The sequence below is a fragment of the Hyla sarda genome, chromosome 3, assembly GCF_029499605.1.
Source record: "Hyla sarda isolate aHylSar1 chromosome 3, aHylSar1.hap1, whole genome shotgun sequence".
Lineage (NCBI taxonomy): Eukaryota > Metazoa > Chordata > Amphibia > Anura > Hylidae > Hyla > Hyla sarda.
Genome location: NC_079191.1, coordinates 322,439,890 through 322,465,321, shown reverse-complemented (window position 1 = coordinate 322,465,321; position 25,432 = coordinate 322,439,890). Strand labels below are relative to the sequence as shown.

Here is a 25,432-nt window from a genome sequence, read left to right as displayed (position 1 = left end):
ACATTATCGACAGGCTTAAAACTAATGTAGGTAACACAGTTATTATGCCAAAAATAATTAACACAGGAAATTTCAAGCTTCAGAATAGAAATGGCTAGGTAAATCCTATTTTATACAACCATTAGCTATTTGAAAGCCCTTTTAGTTCTCACCGTCTGTCGTCTTCAAGTTGCTGTTTTCTTTGCCCTGAAAGACAAATTTCTCCCTTTTTATCCAGATTACACTTAGATATAGCTAGATAAAACAATTGTCAACAAGTGAGCGTTTTACCTGCTGTTATTTTGGACAGGTACTTTGATGTCCCATTTGTAACCGCATTCTCATCACCAAGAATATACAATGCAAAACTCTGAAACACAATAGGGGGCATAGAAAGCAAATAATAAGAAAATACTTGAGATTTCAGTATCAAGTTATTTTATAGACAGAGATGTACATATGAATAAGACACAGCATGATTTATATCTCAATGGCTGCTAGGTAAGCAACGGCCCGCACCCATCGTTCTGCTCTGTCTGCTTATTGAGCAGAGTAGTGACACTGGCTGTCCATCACGCTAAGTGGCAGGATTACAATGCAGCAAATAGGACTAGGAAAGTATAGCTCCCCGCCCAAAGGACTACTTACGAGGCTGGTGGGCGAGACTTTATATCCTCACCATCCCTGTGGGCAGAAACATCCCTAGAGGATGGTGCTGAAGAAGATTTTACCATACATAATGCATTGCCACTCGTTATATCTGGTAAAATTTCATGACTGGTTCATAAAGGTGTCATAAAACCCTCTACACATTAAAAAGTTAGCCAGACCCAGCAATTGCCGTTGAATTGGCTGACTGTCTAATGTGTATGGTGGTCTCCTGACCTTGCCCTCAGACATGATGTTGTATAAAAGAAAGATCAAGCATGTTGGATTTCACATGCCCAATCCTTATGTTCTCTAAGAGGTAATCCACCATCAGTGGAGTCTGCTAGAGGCTTATCCATCCTTCTCGCTATTTAGAACACATGTAGGAACAATCGGCTAGATATACTAAATGACACAGGAAAAATGATTCAAACGCATGTCAAAGCTTAAATGTTAATGTTTATGATTTATCATACAGTCATGGCCGTAAATGTCGGCACCCCTGATATTTTTCTAGGAAATGAAGTATTTTTCTCACAGAAAGGATTGCAATAACACATGTTTTGCTCTTTACATGTTTATTCCCTTAGTGTGTATTGGGAGGAAAAAAGCAAATTGGACATAACGTCACACAAAACTCAAAAAATGGGCTGTTCAAAATTGACACCCTTTCAAAACTGGGGAAAAATAAGATTGTTTCAAGTATGTGATGCTCCTTTAAACTCACCTGGGGCAAATAACAGGTGTGGGCAATATAAAAATCACACCTGAAAGCAGATAAAAAGGAGAGAAGTTCACTTAGTCTTTGCATTGTGTGTCTGTGTGCTACACTAGGCATGGACCACAGAAAGAGGAGAAGAGAACTGTCTGAGGACTTGAGAACCAAAATTGTGGAAAAATATCAACAATCTCAAGAAGTCCATCTCCAGAAATCTAGACCTTTGTCCACAGTGCACAACATTATCAAGAAGTTTGCAACCCATGGCACTGTAGCTAATCTCCCTGGATGGATGGATGGATGGAAGAGAATGGAAGAGAAAAATTGGACGGAAGAGAAAAATTTATGAAAGGTGACAACGCAGGATAGTCCGGATGGTGGATAAGCAGCCTCAAACAAGTTCCAAAGATATTCAAGTTGTCCTGCAGGCTCAGGGGAGCATCAGTGCCAGCGTGAACTATCCGTTGACATTTAAATTAAATGAAACTGCTATGGCAGGAGACCCAGGAGGACCCCACTGTTGACACAGGCATAAAAAAGCAAGACTAAATTTTGCCAAAATGAACTTGAGTAAGCCAAAATGCTTCTGGGAAATGTCTTGTGGACAAATGAGACCAAGATAGAGCTTTTTGGTAAAGCACATCATTCTACTGTTTACTGAAAACAGAATGAGGCCTACAAAGAAAATAACACAGTACCTACAGTGATCTTGGGTCTTCCAGAGGGACAATGACCCCAAACATACATCAAAAAGCTGTTGGGAAAAGACGCCCTTCCAATAAGAGAGACCTGGAGCAGTTTGCAAAGAAAGAGTGGTCCAACATTTCGGCTGAGAGGTGTAAGAAGCTTATTGATGGTTATAGGAAGCGACTGATTTCAGTTATTTTTTCCAAAGGGCGTGCAACTAAATATTAAGTTAAGGGTGTCAATAATTTTGTCCAGACCATTTTTGGAGTTTGGTGTGAAATTATGTCCAATTTGCTTTTTTCCACCCTTTTTTGTTTTAGTTTTAATACACACAAAGGGAATAAACATGTGTATAGCAAAACATGTGTTACTGCAATCCTTTTCTTTGGGAAATACTTCATTTTCTTGAAAAATGTCAGGGGTGCCAACATTTATGGCCATGACTGTATAACATAATAGACATAATAGTAGTAATAATCCTTTAAATTAACCAAGTTTTTCTCACTACTCATGTATCAGAAAGCAACTCTAAATATATAAAAATTATATGAATTTTTTTTACCAGTACTACAAGCTTGCTTCTCTCGCATATCCCAGGAAGACATGGGAAAGCTCTCAGTTTTTCTCCTTTAAGACAAGAGCTCAGCCAATGATAGATACTTGGAGGATCAGAAGTAAAAAATGATGGGTAACTCATGAAACCGATCTGAGCTGCAGAAAACATATGGATGAGAAAAAATTTAAAGCATACCACTACTTATAGATTCAGCAGTAGAACACACTTAAATGAGTATGCCCTCCAGTGGCAAACAAACAGTACTACAAATTAAACAACTAAAGCAGTGCACGGGACTAAAATCTACTTGTCCCTCACGAGGATCCACTTGTCCGGGCCAATTTTCTCTTTTACACTCTCGTTTTTTCTTCCTCGCCCTATAATAGCCATAACTACCTACTATACTGATGCCTTTAAATTTTTCAATAACATATTCTCCGGAAAAAAAATGTATATATATATATATATATATATATATATATATATATATATATATATAAAATCGGTGAAGTGAAATTGAAAAGATAATTTAGCAAATTTGGTGGTTTTCTTTTCTACACCATTTACCTTGTGGTTGAGCTAACATGTTGTTTTGATACTTTAGGCCGCCTGATTACAGCAATACCAGATCCGTACAGTTTCCGTCATGTTTTACTAATTAAAAAAAAAAAAAATAAGAACTTTTTCAAATTTTTTTAATTGCCATTTTTGACCCCTGTAGTTTCTACATTATTATTATTATTATTTATTTTGCATACCAGGCTGTATGAGGGCTAATTTTTTGCGCCATAATCTGTTTTTTGTATCGTACCATTTTGGTATTGATCTGACTTTTTAATTGCTTTTTAACTTTTTTTCTGGGATATTATAAAAATTGCAATTCTGTGGTTTGGTATCTTTTTTACATTTACGTAATTTACCGTATGGGATACATAATGTTATATTTTAATAGTTTGTACAATTGAGCATGCAGCAATTTTTTTAAATTATGTTTACAAGTTTTTATATAGGAAAAGTGGGTGATCCACCCCACTAGCCCACCAGGGAGCATTCACATGTCCCTTTAGACCTTGTTGGTGACTGAACAGTGGTAAAGTACAGCTGCCACAGTTTAATGGTATAATTATATATAGGAAGAATCTGCGGCAGATGCAGCATATTACAATACCAGTGGAGGACCTTTCAACAGATCGATTCCATGTCACAGTCTAGTGTAAACATCTCCCCCTGCAGTGACTCAGTAAGGGACAGACCTAGTCAGTGACGCACGCACGCTAAGTACAGACACACATGCAGACTTTGTACTGAGCATAGCTCTCACACACAGCTTTCCCAGGCTCCTGAAGGGCACATGATATACTTTGTACTCAAACGTTTATAATAATTAAGGAACCTGGTAAAGCTGTGTGTTACTGTTATGCACTGTGTAATGATAACAGAGCATGTCTCACACAGTTTTCCCAGGCTCCTGAATGGCATGTGATCTGCTTAGTAGTAGTACTGACACATTTGTGTGACAGCCAGACTGTTATCATTACAGGGCCATGAGTCATAGGGTATGACTGCCACACATAGCTTTCCCAGGCTCCTGAATGGCATGTGATCTGCTTAGTAGTAGTACTGACACATTTGTGTGACAGCCAGACTGTTATCATTACAGGGCCATGAGTCATAGGGTATGACTGCCACACATAGCTTTCCCAGGCTCCTGAATGGCACGTGATCTGCTTAGTAGTAGTACTGACACATTTGTGTGACAGCCAGACTGTTATCATTACAGGGCCATGAGTCATAGGGTATGACTGCCACACATAGCTTTCCCAGGCTCCTGAATGGCATGTGATCTGCTTAGTAGTAGTACTGACACATTTGTGTGACAGCCAGACTGTTATCATTACAGGGCCATGAGTCATAGGGTATGACTGCCACACATAGCTTTCCCAGGCTCCTTAAAAGGGGTACTCCGGTGAAAACTGGCGTGTGATGTCAGAATCGCCCGGGCTTAATTCGCCAGATCTCTTTTAGTGAATCCACCAGGCTGGATATAACCAACCTGGTGGATTCACTAAAAGAGATCTGGCGCATTAAGCCCGGGCGATTCTGACATCACACGCCAGTACCACGAGACTCCTTTCATCTGCTACAAGGAGCGGTTCTTCTCTGGTCACTGTTGCAGTCTTGACCTGCTACCAACAACGCTTGCCAGCGTGTACCTCTCTGGAACCATTATCAGCCAGTGCCTACCGACTATAGAATATATCATCAGCGCCTGCCAGCGCTTCTACAAACCAGCGGTGCCTGAGCTGTCATTCTCCACCTAAGGACCGGTAACATTGTATACCATTAAGGCTGTTATCTGCAAATATCTTGTATCAATTGATTTACAAAGGAGACCGGCTACAATTGTAACTAATTGTAACTATCTTTATGAACTGCTAAAGACCTTTTGAGCAGAATCGCAGTGAAATAATAGTTATACGCAGTACTGTATATATAAGCGTGCCAGTGATTAATTTTAATTCTTTGTTTTTATATGTACATTATTATATATATATATATATATATATATATATATATATATATATATATCTTCTACTCCTCTCACAAAGGGCCCTTTGTGAGGCGGTATTTTTAATAATTCTATATTAATAAAAATACATGTTCTCATTATAATTGAAGCACAATTCCTGGTTTTTCAATTCTAGTTCAATATATTTCATTTATTACACCTTCCTTGAGGTCTGGGTATTTTGTCTTTCTCTTTTATTTTTTATACTAGCATCATAGGTGTAGGTGCATTACCCGTTTGTCCTCGGTAGGTATTATAACCGTGAGCTGCACATACCCCCTTTTTTCTTTCTAGTAATTTACAAATATGTTTAACTTTCTGACACCAGTTGATTTAAAAGAAAAAAAGGTTTTCACCGGAGTGCCCCTTTAATGGCCAGAAAAGTTTCAGTACTAAGCAGATCAGCGGCCTTGGAAAGCTGTGTGTGTCAGTGAGGAGGTCTACACTACCCATCCACCTCTCTGCGCCATTGATAGGTCACTGTTCCTCAGGGACTTCAAGAAAATGGCTCTGGCTCCCCCTTTCATTTCAACAGCCTGTACTTTGCATATGTGCAGTAAGCAGTCAATGCTTTTCTATGAGACCTTCTCAGTCTTTACTTTCCTATGCCCTTGTGTCTGCCATAAAGCAACTGTGTAAGTGTTGTGAAGTGACACACCACAAAGAGGCTACAATATGGCAGCCCCCAGTATACACTTTATTAATAAATAACACTAAAACAACATTGTCCTAAAACTAAATAATATATAAATGAAATGCAATTAACAAATATATTTATTCAAACAAATAAAATGGTGACACTTCCCCTTTAAGGGGAAAACATTGATCTAACAGGTATTCTGAAAGTAAATGTAACAGCCAATGTGTCTAGCAGTTGCTCATATGTACTTTGAATTAAAATAAAATTCGATTTCAGCATAGTGAGATGAGGTAATGGGACACAGACTAAAATAGGTTCAATAAAACAATAGTTCAGTCACATACATCGAATATTAGGAATTTACATATGTAATGTCCTAATCTATGTTTTCTATAGATTAGCTATAGCTATAGATCAGCTGAAGCTAAATTCATATTAAACTGGCCCAGCGCACATAATACTCTTTACTGCTCTTATGGGCAAATTGGTGGCATTTACCGAAGTCTACAAACGGAATTGTAGAACAATATTCTATGGCAGTGGTCTCCAACCTGCGGACCTCCAGATGTTGCAAAACTACAACTCCCAGCATGCCCGGACAGCCAGGCTGTCCGGGCATGCTGGGAGTTGTAGTTTTGCAACATCTGGAGGTCCGCAGGTTGGAGACCACTGTTCTATGGTCCAACAAGTAGGCACAATTGACTCTCTTAAACCAATCCCAGCTGGGGACCAGAGCTAGATAACCCCTTTAAAACCTTGTACATAATTATCCCAAGGTGCTTTTTTGTTGTTTAATAACCTCTAAACAAGTTTATTTTTTTAGCATCCAGTGCAGATTAGAGAAGTAAAATTTTCCAAAAATTTTGAAGCCATGAAAAAAAATTGCCATTTTTACGTTTTTGGTTTTCCCAGTAAAGTAAAAAAAAAAAAAAAACATTAAAAAAATGCAGAGGAGTAGTTTCACAAATTTAAAAGTATTTTAAATGCTGGATGTTGGTGCATTTTACTGAGAGGAAGAAAAGAAAAAAAACTATTTACCAGACGCAAAAATTTCTGTGATGGGAGAGAATATTAAAGGGGTACTCCAGTGCAAAACAATGTTTTTTCTTTAAATCAACCTGCTCCAGTAAGCTAAAGAGATTTATACATTTCTTCTATTTAAAAATCTTAAATCATTCCAGTACTTATCAGCTGCTGTATGCTACAGAGGAAGTTGTGAAGTTCTTTTCAGTCTGACCACAGTGCTCTCTGCTGATACCTCTGTCCATGTCAGGAACTGCGAGAGCTGTGCCTCGCCATGCCCTGCACGCACTTCTTGAGTTTGGTCTCCTGCCAGGCCTGGAGGAGACCATACTAACTGTTTGACTTGCGCATAATTACATTAAAAACATAAAAAGGTTGATTTTAACATCAAATAAATAGCAAAGTGTCTTATAATTACATAAGGAGGGAACAATATATTAAAAATTTAGTTTGGTGACAGGTACTCTTTAATTAAGGTCTAAATGTTATATACCGTATATACTCGAGTATAAGCCGAGGCCCCTAATTTCACCCCAAAAACACAGGAAAAGTTATTGACTCGACTATAAGCCTAGGGTGGGAAATACATCATCCCCCCCATGTCATCATCCCCCCCCCTCCTTTCATCATCACCGCCTGTCCCTTCATCAGTGGTCTTCAACCTGTGGACCTCCAGATGTTGCAAAACTACAACTCCCAGTATGCCCGGACAGCCATCAGCGGACCGGGCATGCTGGGATTTGTAGTTTTGAAACCTCTGGAGGTCCACAGGTTGAAGACCACTGCGGCCTTCGTCATCACCCCCTTTAGTTTTCTACTCACCTCCCCTCGGTGGGAAGGAAGGGTGAGCTGGTCCAGGCCATCTATGCTGCAGGGACCGTCCGGTGGGGAGGGTTAGTCGTTCTGAGCTGTTTCACCGGGGGGCCTTCTTCTCCGCACTCCGGGCCCGGCCACGGACTAGTGACGGTGCCTTGACGACGACACACAGGGACGTTCATGCGCGTCAAGGCAACGTCACTAGTCCGGAGCCGGGCGCGGAGAAGAGGGCCCCCCCGGTGAAAATGGACAGCCCGGAACGACTAACCCTCCGGACGATCCCTGCAGCATAGATGGCCCGTACCAGCTCACCCTTCCTTCCCACCGAGGGGAGTTGAGTAGAATACTAAAGGGGATGTCTGGATGATGACGAAGGCAGCAGTGGTCCTCAACCTGCAGACCTCCAGAGGTTTCAAAACTACAACTCCCAGCATGCCCGGACAGCCGTTGGCTTTCCGGGCATGCTGGGAGTTGTAGTTTTGCAACATCTGGAGCTCCGCAGGTTGAAGACCACTGATGAAGGGATTGACAGGCGGGCGGTGATGATGAAGGGGGGGGGGGGGGTTGGGGGTTGTGATGACGGGGGTCTGGATGATGACGAAAGCCGCAGTGGTCTTCAAACTGTGGACCTCAGGAGGTTTCAAAACTACAACTCCCAGCATGCCCGGACAGCCAATGGCTGTCCAGGCATGCTGGCAGTTGTAGTTTTGCAACATCTGGAGGTCTGTAGGTTGAAGACCACTGAGAAGGATTGACATGCGGAGAGTTCACTCGAGTATAAGCCGAGAGGGGCGTTTTCAGCATGAAAAGTCGTGCTGAAAAACTCGACTTATACTAGAGTATATACGGTAGTTTGAAAACCATGTTATAATACATATTATTTATCATTATAATAAAAACATGTTCTATACTCCATTTTTTCATCCGGAAAAAAAAACCCTGCTATTTTCTATTTTTATTTACCTAGGCCTTGCCTAGTGCAGACATATGATCCAACTAACCATAGAAAGCTTACAATTCTATTGCTTCAAAACTGTATGGAAGGCTTAAAGACTTACTTGGCTCCATGCAACAAGTTTGACCTGAGTTCCTGAGAAGAGCTGGATAGTCTCTGAAGTAAAAATCGGTATAAGAGGGCAAGTTCAAATCCCTAAAACCCACAAAAACAAGAATATATAAATTAAATGTGGAACATCTGTAAGAAGAAATACCAATTGTTATCTCCCCACATTGATGCTTCTGTGTAACTTAAACAGAATCTGTCATCAGTGTCACCCGCACTAACCTGATGGTAGTGCGGGCGACACTAATGATAATGATACTTACCTATCCCTGATGTGTGGTCCTGTTTGGCAGCTCCAGGAGAACGCTCCCCTCACTTGACCTAACTGTGAGCAGGCTTGAGAAAGCAGCAGTGGTGATGTCAGTGTGCTCCCGCGCTAAGCCTGCCTCCCGAATAAGGAGGATATCGGACAAAGGGGACCATAGTTTGAGGATGGGCAATTATCACTATCATTAGTTTCACCTGGACTACCAGTCTATACTAACCGGTTAGTGTGGGCGACACAGATGACAGATTCCCTTTACTCCAGCCTGTGTACATGTACTGCACAGGTTAATAGTGAGACTTCTTTGGGGGACACAGCCTCATGGGTATATGTTCCGTTACAGATTTTTCCCACCTTACTACAATATCTTTTCCTGATTGTATTTATTGATAAACACAGATTCACACCCTCTATTGGGTTCATCCTAAGCTAAAGCCTTTTTCTCTGTGCTCTTGGTTTTTCCTCTTAAATTATTTTTTATTTTTAACTACTGCTTTGTCTATGGAAAGCAGTGTGTCCAGCAATTGTTCTAACCAGGGACAGCTCAGAAGACACCAATGAGGAACCAGATTTGCCTACCTATATCTGTCTGGCATTTATCTGCCCCTTGTAATGAAGTGCTATGTCCATTCAAAAGATTCCACGAATCTGATGGGAATGTGATACATAGATTTGTATTTAGTTATTTAATAAAGTGATTCCATTTAATTAGTATGGTTGTTCTATATCATTGTATGATTTCCTGGCATAAATGTAAATAAAAGTCCAGAATTGCAGTTTTTTTTTGGTCACAAAACTACAGTTCATGGCACAAAGTCCTTATCCAGCTCCATATACTGAAAAATAAAAGTGTTATAGAGGTCAGAAAATCACAATTATACATTCGGAATCACAGCAATCATATTGTCCTACATAATAAATACAACATGTCATTTTAGCCATAAAGTGTAATGACTAGAAACAAAACCCACAAAAAGTTGTAAAAAAGTTGTAAAAATGTGTTTTATTTTTTTCTTCAGTTCAACAAATAATTTTAAAGTGTACTTGTAATTTTATATATTATGTAGATAATAACATTACAGTAACCCCCCGACCTACGATGGCACCGACATATGATAAAATCGACATACGATGGCCTCTCAGAGGCCATCGCATGTCGATGTCAGCATCGACATACGATCCTTTTATATGTCGGGGCCATCGCATTAACTGCTATCCGACAGCGCAAAATGCTTAAGCTGCTGTCGGATAGCAGTTTAAGCATCCCGGGCAGGTTCGCTTACCTATTCCCGATGCTCCGGGTCCACTTCGGGATCCTACGGTGTCTTGCACATCTTCTCCAGGGTCCGGGCCTTGCTTTCCGGCGTAGTTATTACGTCACTACGCACGCCGCGCCGGCGCAGCAGCGTAATAACGTCACCAGAAAGCGAGGCCCGGACCCTGCAAAAGACGCGCAAGGCACCGGAGGATCGCGAAGACGACACTGGAGCAGCGGGACAGCATCGGGAGCCCCTGGAACAGCAGCGGGAGCGGTGAGGACCTGGTGCGAAGCGGTGGGGACAGGTAAGTACAGCTGCCTATACTTTACATTGCACGGATCCCTCAACATACAATGGATTCGACAAATGATGGGTCGTTTGGAACGAATTACCATCGTATGTTGAGGGACCACTGTATATACATATAACCATTTAGAAAGAAGAGCAATGATAGAAACTCATTGCAAAGATTCGGCTGAGTAAATGAGACATGGCCAAGAAGAGAAAGATCTCGGCCAAACACCTGAGAGGCCCAAGTAAGACCCGCTGCCAAGCCTGAAAGGAAAGACTGCACAAAAATCGTTCCAGGAGGCATGTAGCATACTGAAGACAACCCACCGTCCACCGTCCCAGGGCCAGAAGAGCGGAATCAGAGAAAATGATGCATTCCTGCAAGCAGGGAGGAACAGGACGATGAGGACCTGGTCCGCGAATAAGCCCAAAATGGCCAAGAGGTACGGTGAAGAAGAAGTAGAAGGAGCATCCCAGAAAAATCAGAGGGGCCGTCCACAATACCAGATGTACTTGGGCCTAAGGAAAAGGGCTGAGGGAACTAAGGGTCCCAACACCCATAGGGGCTTAGCAACTAAAGTCTAAGATGACACTCCAGTCTCCACAAGCAGAGGTGCAACTCAGAGAGAATGCTACCAGTAGGGAAATGGAGAAGATCATAACAGGAGGTCCACCTAGGCCAGAGACCACAACCTCTGCCGCCATGGCCAAAACACTGAAAGCCGCCCTGGTAAACGAGGCATGCCGTGGCTGCCTGGGATGATGCCCAATGTAACAAGGCCCCGAGGGGCAGAATATGGAGGGGAAAGCCCTGACATAGTCTGGGGTTACCAGGAAGGGAGAGAAATACCCCAGTGGGGAAAAAGGGAGAGAGAAAAAGCATTGCTACTACTGGGCTGCCAAGCACTCGCAGACACAGGCGTGGAGGAAATGGACAAGGGTGTACAAGCATTGGATCCCAGCGGTCCGAACCGACTGGAGAACACCGGCAGGGGACACAGAGAGAGACAGAGGAGACCCAGCTAAGATGTCCAACCAGCCGAAGCAATAAGGCATCAGACATGAAGACATGGAGAGTGTCTGGTACAGTTAAACTGACCCTTCCCATGGGAAAGGATGGTTTTTCCGCAACCAGGAATGGCAAAGAAACTCGGAAAAACCATTGGCAGCAGTTTTTGAAAACAGTCAATACAGAGAGGTTCCTGTAGAGTAAGGGCAGGCACCAAACCAAGAGCGCCCTTACCACCATAGGAAGACAGTAATGTGATGGTAGGAAAAATGAAAACCACTCGAGAACCACCAGGATTCTGCCTATGTAGGCACCACTCCCAAGAAAGAAAGGAGCCCAGAGGACAGGAGAAGCCATATCAAGGCCCCCGGAAGGATTGCCAGTACCCCAACAAGAAAAAAAAGAGGGAGGGGGCAATACCCTGCGGAGAGTTGAACTGTAGTGAGAGCACATATAATTCCCACTGTATCCCTTTAGAAGGGAGAAGGTCAAGGATAAGTCAGCCACCGCAGATAACATGTGGAATATGGCCCCTAAGGGAATGGCTAATTACTGAGAGAAGCAGCAGGCCTGAACCACGGACACCAGTGCTGCAAGGCAAAAGTGCTAACTACTGAGCCTCCCTGCTGCAGAATTATAGCAGACACCAAGGGCAATGGAGGAAGATACTCACATAGGGTGCCCTGTGGTGAATGAGGCCTTTGAATATACAGGGTCCCCTCTGTAGGACACCGCGTACTAGCAGTGGCGCATGAGCCGCACAGAATTGGCAGACCTGTGGAAGAAGAGCAACAGCAAGAACCCACAAGTCCAATGAGACGCCCCAATAAAGTGGATGCTATTTCCAGAAATTGTCCAATGCATATGCAAGGACACAGAGTCAGTTACCTTGCAAAAATAGCAGGGTAAAGTAATTGGAGCAGCAGATATGGCGTGGGCAGTAAAGAAAAACCAGTGGAGCCCCTGACGGTGCGCAACAATAATAGAAGAAACCACCTGGAGACCAATGTCACTCCACCTTTGAAGCTGGGTAACGTGGTCTATGTTGATGTTGAAAAGTCCATTAGACTTGCAAGGACCTTCTCGCCAGGCCCTCCCCACTGGTAGTGGGGACCCAGACTTTGGCCACAGGTGTAGCAGTCAGCACGCATTACATGGATTATGTAGAGGGTCTGTTGTGCCTCAGTCAACACTCACTCTCGCGGATGTGGAACATCGTGCTCTCTAAGGTTGCTGGAGAGGGTCCATATCACGGTGAACTCACACTCATAGTGGAGTACCAGAACTGCAGCCAGGGAGGCGGCAGGCATCACGCTCTCCATGGATGCCAGAGAAGGTCCATTACACATCGGTGAACTCTCACTCATTGTGGAGTACCAGAACTGCAGCCGCGGAAGCGGCAGACATCACGCTCTCCATTGATGTGTTAGGGGGTTCATTGTACATCGGTCAACTCTCACTTACAGTGGAGTGCCGGACGGCAGCCGTGGATGTTGGATGTTGCAGAGGGTCCGTTTTGCTTATAGTGTCACCCCTTCTGCCACCTTGCACTGGCAGTGGGGTGCTGGAACTCCAGCCGCAGATGCGGCAGACACAGCATGGGTGACCGTCGGATGAGGAAAGCAGGCAGAGCAGCGACTGGTTTCCCGGTAACTTGCAGGGGAAATTAAGGGCTGTGCGGCAGACCATGCTGACTGCCATACCAGAGTGTGCATCTCTGCAAATACCCCATTGTAGGCCACCTGAGCCCCTTAGATACGACCCACATGGAGGGCCACATCTGCCCAATTCACTTAGGACTGAACCGTGGAACTGTGGTGAATAAACACCCTTATGCATGAGGAGGGGAAGGGACACGGGATGCCTGGCAAGACCAGGGTCATAGGTCAGCAGAGGGCGACGGAAGCAAGTTCCAAATTGGACCCTGCTGACGAAAATATGTTGAATATATAGAATATCCGATATTAAACTGATTGGAGCAGTGCAAACAAAAATTTAAACTGTAATAGGAAGTGGTTGCCACTAGAGGGAACCCACTGGCAAAACCTATTTCAGCCACAGGAGGGTACCCAAAAAACTCCAATGGTCAAGAGACCAGTAAGGTTTTTTTTCTTTTTTTGGAAAGATCTGCAGCACAGGACTAAGGTATGGGCTGCTGGAAGCACGCCCCCCCCCCCTCCCCCAAACCTCTCTAAGAAGTGAAGGACATCTTGCCTGAGTGGCGGAGGAATACCAAGACAAGCAGCGCTGTACGGTGCCGCATAGAATAGCAGCTTTCACCCAAACAAGTGGAGGCCGCCATAAGGAAGAAGCGGATGCCTCCATACTGCACAGGGACGTGCCGCCCCGTCCCGAACCCAAAGTGCTCACTGAGTTTTGCCAAGCAGAAAGAGGGAGGGCAGAGCTTGGACGGGCCGCATTCGTGGACTAAATTAATAAGCAAGAGAAAAAAGAAAGACCGGCGGGGGGCGCCTCGTGTATAGAAGCCCTGAAATCCTCCACGCCCATGGATTGTCGCCCAGCAACTCCTGCTGGAGATGTGGGTCACAGGTGGGAAGTCACGCCCATATTTGGTGGACCTGCCCTGCCATTCAGACATTCTGAAGAGATCTAGAAACTACAATAAATGCTATTGTGGCTTCTCCTATTTCCCTGACCCCTGATGTTGTACTACTTGGAAGACCCACCACGGGCTTTCGCCCATACAAAGACCATCTCGTTGCTCACCTATTGGCTGCTGCCAAATCCCTGATTCCGCTTAAATGGTTGAATACCTCACTACCCTCTATCTCAGAGTGGTTAGCTAAGGTCCACCAACTGTGTAGGTTTGAGGAGTTGTCAAGCAGGTCGGACAGGTCCCATGAGAAATTTTTGACCGTATGGGAACCATGGATAAACTATGTACGTGCCTAATGATGATGCTTTATCCTCTAGTCCCTGAAATCTACAGTTCAGTTGATTAAAAATTACACTCAATCATTTCGTTGAGACCATGCGGTGAGAGTGTGCGCTGGGTGTGTATCCAAAAGTTTTTTTCTTTTTCTAAGAGTCTTGTATCTCTGAGATACCTCTTTCGTGATTTGTTCAATTAAAGTGGCACGCAGCAAACTAAAATCTAAATTAATAAGCAGTATGGCAGCTGCAACCTAACTGCCCAAAGGCGCATAGAATAGCGCTATGGATGAGCAGACGTCGGCTGAGGCACAAGCACAGCCCATACTCTATGCACCGTGCCCCTTTGTCGCATGCGGGAGATCAGGCAGCGCCATACTCTTTCGTCCTTAACCTGTAAAAAATGATAAAGAAGGAAAAATCTAACTAAACATTCCTAACTAGAAAATAATAAAATAAAAGACCAGGTCTGGGAAGCACCAGACCTGTGTCTGGCCTCCTACAGGCACTAACTAAAACTGATTACCTCACGGCAGGTGGGCGGGTATATCCTGCCAGGGAGGAGGTGACTTTTTTTCCCCAAGTGTCAACGCCTCTTAGTGGTACAGCATATACCCATGGTCCTATGTCCCTCAATGAAGCGACCAACAAATGAAGAATTGCTGCATCGTCAAAGGGGTGTGTGTGCGCCCATAAATGTTCATTTCAAGGGAAAGAGTCATCAGAAAATTACATATTGCTTAAATCAAGTTTTTATGTTTAACATGGTCTTTAAAGGCTATGGACTGTGAAAAGCTATTTATTTTATTTTATTCTTGCTTTGTAGTTATTATGGTACTCTAGCTTGTACAGCCTCTACAATGCGCTGTATGAGCTCTATTCTCTATGACCCAGATTTATCAAACTGTGTGAGAGAAAAAGTGGAGGATTTTCCCACAGCAACCAATCATAGCTCAGCTAACGAACTCTGGTTAAGTGAAAGCTGAGCTGTGATTGGTTGAGCTGTGAGAACAGCGCTGGCGGGTAACATAGGGTTAGTTCCCCGATGTGGGGACAGCGCTGCGCTAGGCTGATAATACATTCCCGAGAGGGAAGGGGCCCAACCGGTATTGCGGTATGGGGGAAAATTCATATCGTGCAGCCCAAAAAATTCGGTATTCGGTATGAACCGGTATACCGCCCAGTCCTACTGATGGGTATATGCTCTTGCCACTAGAAGGAACTGACACTAGGAAAAAAAAGTTGGCTCCTCCCTGGCAGGATATACCCGCCTACTGGAAGTGAGATAATTAGTTTTGTCACAAAGCAGTGGGAGAAGCCAACAAAGAAATATGTCCGAAGGACCCTAGAAAAGAATCCCGGAGAAAAACCCAAGAACCGGAAAAGAGTATCTGGACAAAAAAATTAAGAAATGGGTGGGTGCAGTGCCCCCAATGAAAGCTAATAGAAAGAGATTTTATGGTGAGCACAAAAAAACAATCTCCTTTTCTTGGTCGCTCTTCATTGGTGGACACCTATACTGATGGGACGTACCAAAGCAGTCCCCTAGGGTGGGAAGAACAACCAGTAGAGAAAGGGAATCAGTCCAGAGACCAAACCCACTCGACCGTATGGTCTGTGGACAAGATCCCAGGCACAGACAACCGAGGCCCACAAACTGAGCTCCCGGAAGAACCCTCAGCCATGGAGATGGACTAGGACGCCAAAGGACGAGACCGTCCTATGAAGAGACTTTAGACCCACAGGCCACATAGCGAGACAAGAAAAGGTCGACTAGAAAGCCAGATGAGCCAGAACCATTACGGGAGGAGGTAGGAAATCAACTCCAAGGAAGACAGAACCAGAAAGAGGGCTAGTCTGGCTGGGAACAAAAATGGAAAAAGAAACAACAAGAGAAACCCATCCAGAGTCAACCGATTCAAGAGAACATGGCGGAAGAAAAGCCAGGGAGAACAGCATACGCCTGAGCAGAAAAGAGAGCACCGGAGGTGGAGACCAGAAAGCCAACGGAAAAAAAGAAAGATGGAAACTGGCTCTAGAGTGGCCTGGTGCAGTAAATAGAGGACCTGAACAGCTGCAGACACAAAATCCTTGTCCCAGGGGCCCGCGCGAAATAAGCTCAACGACTAGCATGATCAGGATGACCGTAACTCCCTCCATCTCGGAAGTACCTGGACCCCGGAGGAGATGGCAGTAATAACGGACCAAAAAATAAAAGAGCACAACGCCCTGAAAAGGGACATCCCAGAACACCGGGGCAATCAACATGGGAATTGGAAGCTCCCAGGTCAGCTTGAAGACGTCCACATAAGAATAAACTGCTAAAAGGAGCATCCCAGAGCAGCGGAAGATGAACACCTGTAGAGTCGGTAAACCCAACGTCCGCGAAACGCTCCGGGTGACAAACTTCTGTGTCAAGACACGAAGTGCGGTACAGAAACACCGCTCCACAAAAGGGAATGCGGAGGAGACCGGGCAGAGGAGCTAACCTACCTGAGACCACAACCATCACTAAGGCTCAAGGAACGAGGAGGGCCGACCCATAAAAGAAGGCATGCCACATGATACTAGGATAGTGTCCAAGACAAGGCGACTAGCCGGACATGGACCCCAGCACTCCGAAGTAACATCTAGTCAGGACGGGAATGGAGGGGGAAAGTAAAGGGTACTCCAGAAGATCAGTGTAGCACAACAGACACTGACAAGGGGAAGAATGAAACACACCCTCAAGAAGACTGCACCGAGGGAGGAGGAGAGCAATGGTAGAACCCAAACAACAGACGTGCTAGACCGGCTGTCGCCGAGCCAGACAAGGGTTCATTAACTCCTCCAATAGAGAAGAATACCAAGTCTGTCTGAGCAGCAGTAGAGAACCAAGAAACAGGACGAGAGCCAGGCTGCAAGTGCACAGCTCTGCCGATTGCTCTTAGCAAGGAGAACAAGAGCCCAACCAGGTACCCCACCTATATAGTGGAGGGGAAAACAAAGGGTGGATGCTAGAAACTCAGGCACCAACCATGCCAAGCTCCCTGATCTCTGTCCTCCCTGTGGGAGGGGGATTGTCAAAGTGCGCCAGGAACTATAGGAGCAGGGAAATGCCGCCCGAAGGCAAGGGGACAAAGTACTGGGTGGACGTAGCCCCCAGGAACCTTGCAACAACATATCGAGGTTTGGAGGAGTTAATACGTGTCCCAGGAGAGATCGGAATTTTGGACACTGGTACTGGACAAAAGATACAAAGATGTGACTACAAATGCAAGTAAGAAGCACAAACGCACAGCAACCAAAACATTGGGAGGAACACCCCGACGTGGTGAAACCCTTGACCAGATGGCGACAACATAGCCATCCTTGCCGTTGTCTAAGGTAACAGAGCCGGCGCCTAAGCCACCCTACACAGGAACCCAGGACAGATACCTGGAGGCAGAGGGGAGGGCTGAACTGGCGGCATTGCCCCCTCAGGTCCCATGCTAAAACAGAGGTGCTCAACCGCCGAAGACATGTGGAAACAAGATGACAGGAAGGCCAGGGGCACACCCCACTGAAAAGAAGGGAAGGTTGGCTCTACATGTGCAGAGTGGCCTAGCATACGAAGGGACACAGACATGGTTTCCGCACAATAGCAGTGGGGTACCAAGGCTGCAGAAACGAATGAAGCCGCAGACATCCAAAAGTCCGGCAGCATGGAAGACAGGCTCAGCACCCAACGGTGTGTCCCAACCATGCCCCTAGCAGGCCAATGGGAGTCCATAAGAAGGGGGAACAGAGTGCAGCTGTGTGAAAGACCATAGAGCCTGCAGAAAACGCCTACACCCCATCTCCTAACGGTGCCAGACACCAGGACTTCTGTCACAGACGCAAGAGATGAAGGAGATATGTGGGAAGGAAACATGCAGACACATTCTGACAGACAGGCATAAAAGGTCCCACTCTGTTTGGAACTTCACATGGAAAATGAGTCACTGGACAGCAGCTGCAGGAGCGGCAAGAATAGGGGAGGTTGCCTGGTGGATTAGAAAACCATGCAGACACAAACTGGCTATCTGGCAAAGGGACCATGGCCACCCCGGTTCCCGCATTCGAAACCACACACCGAAAAAGGGTTACTAGCCTTAAGCCGAGAGAGAGCGGTAGGCAGGTAGAGAGGGACCTGGTAAAGGAGGAAACCCTGCGAATATGTGGTGCATTGTGTCACTCGGAGCTACACCTTGGTAGTGAGTTACCATAACTTGCGCACATGGTGTGGGAAGTGTATGGTAGGTGACCCGACATAGTAGTAAACCATATAGACAACCGTCTAGCTCACTAGCATAGGATTACCGAACACACGTGGTCACACCTTCAATCCCTCCCAAGGAAAGTGAGGTACAGGAGTGTGGCCAAACTTAAGGGCGACTGTGCAGGGGATTCAAAAGAAGAAAGTCTGTCTGACTGGCATCAGTCCCAAGGACCTGCAGGGACCCTCATGCAGATTCTGTACAACAGTGAGGTACGGGAAACCTGACCATGCCCGTGGCAGCCCAGAGATGGGAGGCTGACAACAGTCTGGATGAACAAGTACACCTCCAGGCACTGGCTAAAAGGGGACAGGGAGATAGGTGATCACTGTGCCCCTCCTGTTGCCTGTGGAAGGGCGGGTAGGACTAGGAGCCATGGATAGTATCCCTGCCACCCAGGGAGATCAGGGGAGGCTGAGGAGACGTGTATTGTAACCTCCGTTACACCGAATAGGATACCCTGCACAGCAGTGGGGTACCGAAACCCCAGCCGCAGATACACCAGTTGTGTGGTGAGTGACAGGTGGCAGAGAAAAACATGCAGACCACTGTCTGGCTTACTGTTATGGGTCCATAGTAGACAACGGGTCACTCCTTCGGATACCTCGCACAGCAGCGGGGTACCGGAGACTCTAGCTGCAGAGACATCAGCTGTGTGAGGAGTGACAGGCAGCTGAGGAAACCACGCAGACCACTGTCTGGCTTACTGGTATGAGTCCATAGTAGACAACGGGTGTACAACTTGCACTAACATTTGGGGACCGGAGTGCCAGCCGTGGACGCGGCATCTGAGAGATGAGTGACAGGTGAGACTACAGTCTGGCATTATGAGATCAGGTGCAACTGATGCCCACGCATGGACACTTCCAAGGAGATCTCACACTAGATGTGAGGATCTGGAGAACTAGCCGTGGATGAAATACCACTTATGGCAACAAGAGGACACCAAACCCCCCCAAATGGTCTAAGTGAACAGTGTCAAATTTATTTATATATATTTTTTTTTTAGGTAGCGCAGCCCGACGGAAAGGAGGGGGCGCTTGGGAAACACCGCCCCCGGAGCCGGCCACATACTGTAAGGGGTACGGGGGCAGAGAACTTCTAGAAGAAGCACGATCGGCGGCTGTTAAAGGTACAGCGTCGGGGAAGCTCCTGGCCGTGTGGGACCAGAGACCCGCTGCCCCAAGAAAACTAACAAGGGGCAGCTGCAGAGGGTCTCCGGCAGCAGAGAAGCGAACCCGGCCAGGACACTGCGTCTGAGGCAGCTAAGAGCAGTAAGCAGGCTGGTGTGCCTGCACTAAAGAACCGGTCGGCCGCGTGGGACCGGAGACCCACTGCCTGAAAATGTAGGTCTCCGGTCAGCCTAATAAAGAACGCAACATAATAGGAGGAAGTGGGCTGGAGTGCCCGTCCAGAGGACGTCACACCGCACAGCAGTGGTTGGCCACGTGCGAACGGAGACCCGCTGCCTGCAGCTGTAGGTCTCCGGTCATCCTAATAATAATGAACGCGGCCAGGACCTGTGCCTGGCCGCAAAAGAGTAGAAAGCAGGTTTTTTGCACCCCCACTGGGGAAGTGGATGGTTGCGTGGGACCAGAGACCCACTGCCCCAGAGACTGACACTTGGGCAGCAGTAATGAGTTTCCGGCCAAATGAAAAGGAAACACGGCCACAAGATAAGAGGATATGTTGGACCCAAAGAGGGGGACTGTCCCCGCCAGAAAGGCACCGGAGGCCATGAGTGGTCCGGCCCAGAACAACCACGTGGAATGGCGGCTGAGGATCTGGGCACATGAGAGAAAGGGGACTCCTGGATGAGCAAGAGGGAAGGAGAGGGGGAAGGGGGGGTTGTATTACATACTCACCCACGGCTCTATCTTCTTATACTCCCCCTGAAGTCTTCAACCAGCTTATGGCCATGCTGCATCATACCAGGCTAAGATAGCGGGGCGAGCAGGGGCAGTGGGGGACCCAGACCAAGGGTACAACCTCCAGGCGCTGGCCGTTGGCGAGAAGGGGTCAACAGTACATACGCTATGTCTATGCCCCTTTATCGCATATGGGGGAGCAGGTAACACCATGCTCCTGAACCCCCACCTGAAAAAGTCAAACAAAAGCCCTTACTAGAAAATAATTTAAAAAAAGACCAGGTCTGGGGAGCTTTCAGACCTGTGTCTTGTCTCCTACTGACACTAGCTAAAACTGATTATCTCACTTCCAGTGGGCGCGTATATCCTGCCAGGGAGGAGCCGACTTTTTTTTCCCAGTGTCAGCGCCTCCTAGTGGCAAGAGCATATACCCTTCAGTATAGGTGTCCCCCAATGAAGGGCGACAGAGAAATAAAAATTTCTATTACGTAGCAATTTTTGAGGATACAGTAATATTAGTTCAGTAGGCATTCAGTAAAAACCTGGGAAAGGCAGTAAATTATAGTTTTCACCTATAGATACATAGCACAGGATTCATCATAAGCAATGGTCATAGCTTAACTTCTTCCCTTTCCTACACAATGACTTCTGCACAGGTCAGAGCATGCCTAAAAAAAAAGTCCCCTATATAAAGGAGTCAGCTCCAGGTTATTGCTTCCTATGGTCGATGCAGCTTTTGTAAAGCATCACTCGAAATGCTGTTAACAGAGCAAAGCAGAAGCTCATGTCCCCATAATTATGTAGACAAAAACCTGTAAGAAAAATGATGAATGATAAAATCTAAAAATAGAAAACAGATTGGGAATAAACATCTTTCAGTATCTGTGTCTACTTTGTAAAAATAAAAATCTAAGTGACACATACCATTTGGGCTTTCATAACAAATTACAGTATACAATAATGAGGTTCTATATGGATTGTGTTGGACTTAGTACCTTGCCAACTGCAGGAGCAGGGTGACCAGGGAGCGGATGCCTTCTCTCATTAATGTGTTTAGTTTGAGTTCTTCATAGGTGAGATGAAGCACATAAAATATGGCTGGGATGTGACTGAACAGAAGAGCAGTAGAGTCCAGATTAAAAACTTGCTGGCTTTCTTCTCTATAAGCGGGTACTTCCACAGGATCCAGCTGCAGTGCTTTTGCCAACACATGAAACTCAACATTTCGGTGATAGTCTGAATTGATCAGGTACTCCCAATCCTGGAAAGGCATACAAAGAACTGAATGCACTGGAAACTATAACAAAAGCTTGGGAATTGCATAATACAAAAAAGCCTGGTTTAGTCAACTGCAAAATGATAAAGACGTGAGACTAAATTATGTTTTTCAGTATTTATGTTATATACATCTATATCTGACTACAGTTGTGGAAACCTAACTAGACTTAAAGGGGTATTCCGGGCAAAAACATCTTATCCCCTATCGAAAGGATAGGGGATAAGATGTCTGATCGCGGGGGCCTCGCCGCTGGGACCCCCGCGATCTCCCTGCAGCAGCCCGCATTCTATGCGTAGCTGCGTCTGAAGTTTCGTAAACCTCCGGGCTTACGAGACGGGGATGTGACGTCACACCACGCCCCCTCCATTCATGTCTATGCGAGGGGGCATTGCGGTTGTTAAGCCCCCTCCCATAGAAATGAATGGAGAGGGCATGGCGTGACGTCACGTCCCCGTCTCGGAAGCCCGGCGGTTTCCGAAACTTCAGACGCAGCTACACATAGAATGCGGGCTGCTGCAGGGAGATCGCGGGGGGGGTCCCAGCGGCGGGCCCCCCACGATCAGACATCTTATCCCCTATCCTTTCGATAGGTGATAAGATGTTTTTGCCCGGAATACTCCTTTAAATGTCTATAGGGTCACTAACAGATGAATAGATTTTTTTTTTTTTTTTACTTCCTCTGAAGGTATAATTTTTTTTGACAAGAAGTACATAAACGTAACATGGATAAAATATATGGTTGAATAGTGCCTCACAGAACAGGCTTTACCTCATCAGATCCAGTTTCAGATGGTCTGGCTTTCTTAGGAGCAATCACTGGAGACAATGAGCCTTCAAAATCAAGCTGGAAAGGCAAATTTTACAACAAATTTTTCATTAAAAAATGTACCTAGATTTTTAATCTGTTTAGAGTCAGATACTAAAATTGTTTCTGTCTAATCTGTTATTTTCTTATTGTAATTTTTGTGTGCATTATTATGGAGGCTGCCATGTTGCCTCGATTGTTTTAATAGCATTTAGTGATATGTTTTACATCAGGACGCATGGACATAGACAACAAAGAAATGAAACTCTCCCATTCAGATTAATTACAGACGTTATTGAAAATTATTTGTGACCTTTTAAGAGGTCGTTCTACAGGAAGGGGGGGGGGGATGCTGATCTCTGCTGTGAATGGTGGTGGACCCAGTGTTATCTATACACTAGAGTCACCTTTTACTTTGCTCCTTGTCAGGTTAGGTTTAGACCAATTGGCCAGAAAGGAAACAGAAATATTATAATAAAACAGATAGTAAAATGGAAAATTGGAGAAAAAAAATGATGGTTATTCAATTTAAAATAAAATAAAAATATGATAATGAAGCATGTAAAATCATTATTAAGCTTGCTCCCGAGGGCAGACATAGCACCTTTAAAGGGGCACTCCCATCGAAAACTTTTTTTTTTTTCTTTTTAAATCAACTGGTGCCAGAAAGTTAAAACAGATTTGTTAAGTACTTCTATTAAAAAATCTTAATCCTTCCAGTACCTATTAGCTGCTGAATACTACAAAGGTAATGGTTTTCTTTTTGGAACACAGAGCTCTCTGCTGACGACATGACCACAGTGCTCTCTGCTGACATCTCTGTCAATTTTAAGAACTGTCCAGAGTAGGAGAAATCCCCATAGCAAACATATGCTGCTCTGGACAGTTCCTAAAATGGACAAAGATGTCAGCAGAGAGCACTGTAGTCATGATGTCAGCAGAGAGCTCTGTGTTCCAAAAAGATAACCATTTCCTCCGTAGTATACAGACCCCAAAAAGTACTGGAAAAATTAAGATTTTTTAATAGAAGTAATTTACATATCTGTTTAACTTTGTGGCACCAGTTGATTTAAAAAAAAAAAAAAAAAAAGTTTTCCAAGGGAGTACCCCTTTAATACGGTCATACCTCTGGATGCTTAAAAGTTCATGGCCAAAGTCAATGACCTGTCCTTCTTGGATGTATCCTTTACTGATAGAGCTCTACTTCAACTAGAAATATAGTTGAAACAAGAAAGCTTTGCTAAACTCCAAATTTGGGATGACCAGAAAATTTGTTCTAGACCAGGCATAGGCAATCTCATGGGAGATGTTTTGGACTACATCTCCCATGATGCTCTTACAGCCAAAATACTGCCAAAGCATCATGGGAGACATAGTACAAAACATCTGCAGTGCCGAAGGTTGCCTATGCCTGTTCTAGACCAAAGAGCGGGGATGAGCAATGCATATACGTTTTACTGATCATGAATAGTCTCATCCGTACACCTACATTGTGAGTCCAGGACAGTTTGTTTGTGTTGTATCCCATCATATTCATGAGGCAGGTAACAAACAGGTTCCATTCAGAGTGATTACTGGGGCCTCCTGGCGCATTGTGGCTGTTGTACCATTTCACAAGCATTTGCACAGCTACTTCTTTTGGCAAGATGTATTTAATGGCTTGAAGACACTTTTTTACTGAAAAAAATAATGAGGTAATGCAAATTACAGTCATGGCCGCTGCGACAGACAATTCATTGGGGGGAAAAGGAGAGCAGCGCCCGCGGGTCACATATCATTAATTCCCTAATGTGGGGACAGCGCGCTGCGGATGACAATTCATTCCCTGATGTGGGGACTGCGGGTGAGAAGCTGACAGTGCGCCAGCGGGGGGGGAATCATGATAGCAGATACCCCTGATTTCCCCCCCCCCCCCCCCCCCCCCCCCCCGCGCGGGCGCACGGCCCTCATGTCGGGGATGGGGTTATGTACATTGTGAGCCGGGAGCAGGGCTGGCTGACAGCAGGAGAAGACATCTATCCTCCCCAACAATTCAAAGAATATTCATTACAGGGGTGTGGAAAAGGGGCAAAACCATTGCAGGAGAAGAAAAAACAGCATCGCCTGCAGCACTGATGTCTTGTCCACAACAGTGAACAAACATGGTCGCAGGTGTGGACAACAGTCAAAAGCAAAAAGAAAAACTACTGAACTTCCTTCACAGAAAAGAGGTCAGTAAAAAACATATATGCTGTGGACAGATGTATAACATGTGAATTACTAAAGTGCTAAACTTTCTACAAACACGCTAGATAACCATAAAACTGTGGTACCGGAGTACCCCTTTAAGGAATTTTGCAATGCATAGAAATTTCTTACCTAGTTCAGATGTAGCAACATCTGGAATAGTTATCCTAACCATTGACCCATTTGTCAGCTCCTGTATAATAATAAGAAATAAAAATTTATACAAAGTACTTCAAAAAGATATACTCCCTCCTTGTCTTGCTTCTTTTAATTCTAATTCACCTGATACATCCTTTCCCTCTTCTTTTCTGGGTGCTCATTTGGTGGTTCTACCGAAATAATGGAAGTCTGTCTTCTCTGTTCTAGCTATCGTCTAATATCTCTCATTAATGTGGATGCTTAACTATATGCGAAATTGATCGCCAATTGTCTCTCTCGCTACCTTGAGTCCCTAGTCCACCCAGATCAAGTGGGCTATGTGCCCCGCAGGGAAGCCAGGGACAACACACTCAGAGCCCCGGGTGGACTGAGGATTCATGGCGGCTACTTTGCAGCAAATAGG

The 25,432-nt window shown here is 45.2% G+C and overlaps 1 protein-coding gene across 1 annotated transcript in view; it reads right to left on the bottom strand.

Moving 5' to 3' along the window:
• Window positions 1-25,432, bottom strand: part of ANAPC1 (anaphase promoting complex subunit 1) — a 142,581-nt gene that overhangs the window by 65,325 nt on the left and 51,824 nt on the right. The window contains exons 15-22 of the mRNA XM_056567206.1: window positions 25,003-25,063; window positions 24,134-24,321; window positions 22,609-22,683; window positions 21,556-21,821; window positions 8,695-8,786; window positions 2,595-2,743; window positions 271-349; window positions 153-186 (exon numbers count right to left, since the gene is read on the bottom strand). Coding sequence (XP_056423181.1) covers window positions 153-186; window positions 271-349; window positions 2,595-2,743; window positions 8,695-8,786; window positions 21,556-21,821; window positions 22,609-22,683; window positions 24,134-24,321; window positions 25,003-25,063 — 944 coding nt within the window. The remainder of the gene's footprint in view (window positions 1-152; window positions 187-270; window positions 350-2,594; window positions 2,744-8,694; window positions 8,787-21,555; window positions 21,822-22,608; window positions 22,684-24,133; window positions 24,322-25,002; window positions 25,064-25,432) is intronic.